This window comes from Varroa jacobsoni, unplaced genomic scaffold, assembly GCF_002532875.2.
Source record: "Varroa jacobsoni isolate VJ856 unplaced genomic scaffold, vjacob_1.0 contig00647, whole genome shotgun sequence".
Taxonomy (NCBI): Eukaryota; Metazoa; Arthropoda; class Arachnida; order Mesostigmata; family Varroidae; genus Varroa; species Varroa jacobsoni.
The window spans coordinates 59,644-63,859 of NW_019214506.1; the positions used below are offsets into that span (position 1 = coordinate 59,644).

At 40.4% G+C, this 4,216-nt stretch overlaps 1 protein-coding gene across 1 annotated transcript; it reads right to left on the reverse strand.

The window, feature by feature from the left end:
• Positions 1 to 336: 336 nt before the first annotated feature.
• LOC111271469 (uncharacterized) lies at positions 337 to 2,987 on the reverse strand. Its single transcript, XM_022852288.2, has 5 exons — positions 2,773 to 2,987; positions 1,878 to 2,008; positions 1,481 to 1,551; positions 1,206 to 1,287; positions 337 to 625 (listed from the first exon to the last, which is right to left on the reverse strand). Exons 1-5 carry the CDS (start codon positions 2,852 to 2,854, stop codon positions 437 to 439), a joined length of 555 nt encoding a protein of 184 aa, XP_022708023.1. The 5' UTR covers positions 2,855 to 2,987; the 3' UTR covers positions 337 to 436.
• Positions 2,988 to 4,216: the final 1,229 nt, after the last annotated feature.

Sequence of the window (4,216 nt, forward strand, 5' to 3'; positions counted from 1 at the left end):
GCTTCCGTCAGCTTATATCCCAAATATGGAATGACGCGCACCACGGTACGATAAAACACATTTTATGATTAGCTATTCTAAACATATCGACAGGCTCCCATGACAGCCTAGTGGGTAACGTACTTGCCTGGTAATGTTAAGGACACGTTATGGTGTAGCTCATGGTAGGGCACGGATAAAATTTGTTTTGCGCCGCAGCCACCCATCTGATGGGATGCTTAGCGCCGATATCGGACGTAAAACTTCAACATAGAGGAACTGCATGTTTTCAGCATTTTATTTCCAAGAGTCTTCTTGCCGAAGTTTGTTTTAATCTATAATGAAGATATCGCTTCAAGCATTTTCACTCTGTTTATTTGCTAGCTATCACGAATACATTTTCTTTCATAGATGTATAAGATTGACCTGTAATGACTTCCTGCTACCTATTGTCCCTTCAGCCAATATGGACGTTGAAGTCGACGCAGTACAAGCTCTGTCGCTGAGCGTCCCTTAACTGAATGTTGAGTACGTATTTGCCCTTGTTCAGAAGCTTGACGATTGTTGAAAGTTGAGGGAAGAGCAGTTTAGCATTCTGCTTTTTGAAAACCATTCCTTCGGAGACTGGACACCCGCATTGCATACCCTATGCCATCAGATACAGATTAAACCGTAGTGCTCTATGCGCTAGATCATAACACTTGGCTATCGGTAGACGAAAAATCAGAAGAGGAAAATAATAAGCGAGAACATCAACCTAATAAGACGTAGTATTTAGCCGAAGTCCACATCACCATCAAGAAAATAATGAACTCGGTATACCAGTATCCCTTGAAGAATCGCTCCGACTCCGGTTAGCTATTTAATCGAGCCTCACAATAATACGCGTCTTTTTAGCAGAAATGGTTTATATATTCTTGCACGAAGTCGACCTGGGCTAGATATTCGCAACATGTCACCTAGTCAAATTTCACTAAAATCTAACATGTTTTATGCTTCATGACAACATGATGACACCGTATAGGAAATGTTAAACTCTTGTTTTTAAGAGAGAAATCATTTGAGGTGTTCGTTGCAATCGATGGACTCAGGAAAGAGTTGCGGAGTTGGCCTGACCTTTTTATTGACACAAATAAGCCCTAAAGCGGCCAAACTGATATCATATAATTGTAGAATACCTAGCTATATCCCGCAAATATCTGTCAACCTGAAATGATGTTAGTTACCTCTGGCCATAGCACGCAAATGTCGAAGCGTGGCTCGATCGGGTCCGTTTTTTTCGCGATGAATTTGCACAGATTATAGTCACTGCAATTGGAGCACACAGGGAAATATCATACGAGATGTCTATAAGTGGCCGTCGAACTCATTGTGTTCCTTTGTATACTGTTCTTCACCAAGCAAATCGTTTACGCTGAATTTACGTATAAACGACTGAAGGCATTCTTATGAGCATTAGGCACAGACGCATAAGTGTTGGCAAATTGAAATTCAGCCTTACCATGAACCGTATATTCCGACGCATGGAATTTTAATTCTACGCTCACCAAAGATGTTTATGATTTTGTACACCTGTGACACCGCAGTACAAACGTTATATACGGTGCTAGTAGCAAAGATAATGGTAAATAAAAGGTACGTGATACGTGATTGAATTCATGAAAACATTAGCCTACTTGGCTGATGCAACTACGTATATCAGAAACAACTTAAACTGAGCCGGATGCGGAAAGCTAGCATCTGATTCTGTAGCCTTAGACGAGGAGATCTTCCAGTTTCGCTTAGTTACAATTATCCTACCCTGTATACACAATAATACATTATCTTACTCGACATTTTTCCTTTAGGGAAAGTAAGCGGAAACGCGCGGCAGTCGAACACGGATACCGTTTATTTACCTGAAATGAAATCGTAGCGTCGGCTGGGATGTCTTTGTTGACCACCGCATGTACATCGCCGCGTACAATTGAAGGAAAAGTAATTTTATCCTTGAGGTCCACTTGTTTCAGCGTAAAATACTCGTTCGAGCCTGCAGTGAACGTTGCAACAGTCCGAAATATTTTTCGTTTCTCTGATATTTTCAGCTGTTACTGGAATACGCTCATGTCTCTTTTGTATACTGTCCTAGTTGCCAATGTTGACGGAGACCCCGAATACTTGGAATTAGCTAAGCGTGAGCGCGAATCTATTGTGCATGGAGCCCAGTCTGAATGCAATGGTGCACCTTATGCAAACGTTACATTTCGTGGAAACGAATTGCATAAAAGGTCATTGTTTTCTTGATTTGAAACCTAATAGATGAAATAAAGTAACTGGCGATTACTCATTACGGAAAAAAAAAAACTATCGGTAACCATAGATCGCTGCCATTCAGATTCGAATAATCCATAAGTAATAAAGTATCGATTCTTGCAAAAACTGTCGTTGCCATTTTGGTTGTTTTTTATCTCTTGTGACATTTCCAAAAATGACAGAAAATATGAATTCGGATAGTGTTTTTAGTGGCCTAATCATTTTTGGCCAACGCCACGATACTGTCGAATAATCGGTACTTTAACGACAGCTTTTGCATTTATAAAATTGTAGACAAGAAGTGACCTAGGTATATATATCTAGGCCACTTTTTTATCTTATATATATATATATATATTCAGGGTAAATACCTTCGCCTTCAGGGATAAGGTATTTGACCATCGCCCGGAAGCCATCGAAGACGGCTAATCTAATGTATGGAAAATATTTGGTACCTAAAACGAGTTCAAGCCGAATATATATATTTCTGCAAAAACATACCACATTCGTTAAAGGTAACTCTCTGCGCGTAGACGCCGATAGCCAGGGTACTGAACACGACGAGCACTTTCATGGTTTCCATCAACTGCACACGAAGGCAAGACTATCATTAAGTTCGGTCACATCCCTTATATAGTTGTAATTTCTCCGAGGCGTTTCACTCGTCGTAGTATCCTCGATCACAATTTTACGGACGATTTCGCTGTTTGTTCCTAGCTAGTAAGGGGGTCAACGCAGTATTCATCTAATCTGGTTTCAAAAATCTCGTCCTACATCGCTGCTAGAGTTGTCCGGCCGAGGATTAGTAAGACCTTGAACTTCAAATACTCATCATGATAACAATGTCGGGTTTGCAACATGTTAAACCTGTGATAATTGTACAGGTTTAGTTGCGAACGTTGGTACACCAGGTTAGTATGAAAAAGGCCCTTACCACCGTTAGCCGGCTACTGGATAGAAATACTTCTCTCGTGTTACCTAAAGCCGCTCTGTATATAATGACACGCAACGGTGTGGCTGGCAGAACAATCGACGATATGCGTGCTAGCAAATGTAGGCCACCCAACAAACAGTTGGCCTCGATAACTCATCCAGCTTACGCTACAAATGATCTTCCATTGTCGATTTGTCTGCTTCTTAAACACATCATTTCTGTCGGCCCACTTGATCTAACTTAAGTCGAAAGCGTTTAGATAGTTATAGCGATATTACTGTGCCTTATCGTCGATGAAATGAAGCTTATTAATGAAAGCAGGTTCGGGGTCGTAATATTTAACTCACGACATGATTTTCTGCTAACTGCAGTTTGAATCATACTTCAATACACTAAATGTTCTAATTGAAACAATATCTATTGTACATATGTAGCTATCAATAATTCCGAAGTTGTTTTTCAAGCCATTCGCGATTGCCTTATGTCCAACTAAACGAAAGAACTGTGGGGGCTAATTGGGGTTGTCCTCTAACCCACTTATGAGAAGATTGTTCGTACAAAATTTGCTTCGAGCCCATCTACGCTTTTAGTTGCTGTCTGGCCGCCCTAACCACAAATTGTGCAGCTGGAGATCAGCCATATCGTCTAATGTACTGTTTAAGACTCTTCCAGAGATGAAAACCAAAAACTCTAATGGGCAATGCTGGCCATTAGTTAGGGTAATTCTACTCTATTCTAGGAAAGTGAGTGAGACGGTGGAAAATAGCCGTGATAAACGTTGTAAATTAAAACCTCCTTAGCGCTAAAACTACCGCTTATTATTGATATTAAATTTCGAGTGGAACTGTATTGGTCGGCGTGAACCGTATTTCAAATGTTACCAAGCGTCTGCTGTGACTGTTTTGAAGTACTTGCTAGTTAAGTTTTTGCTTGTTTCACTTGCTACACGGGCACTTTTACAGGTGCAGGATATTACTCGTCATATGCTTCATAAATCACCAAATAATTTAA

Coding starts and splice junctions, on each gene's coding strand:
- LOC111271469 (XM_022852288.2), bottom strand. CDS start 2,854: ATGGAAACCATGAAAGTGCTCGTCGTGTTCAGTACCCTGGCTATCGGC. Junction 1,552..1,877: donor ACGCTACGATTTCATTTCAG/GTAAATAAACGG, acceptor GCGGTGTCACAG/GTGTACAAAATCATAAACAT. Junction 626..1,205: donor TTTGCGTGCTATGGCCAGAG/GTAACTAACATC, acceptor CTGATGGCATAG/GGTATGCAATGCGGGTGTCC.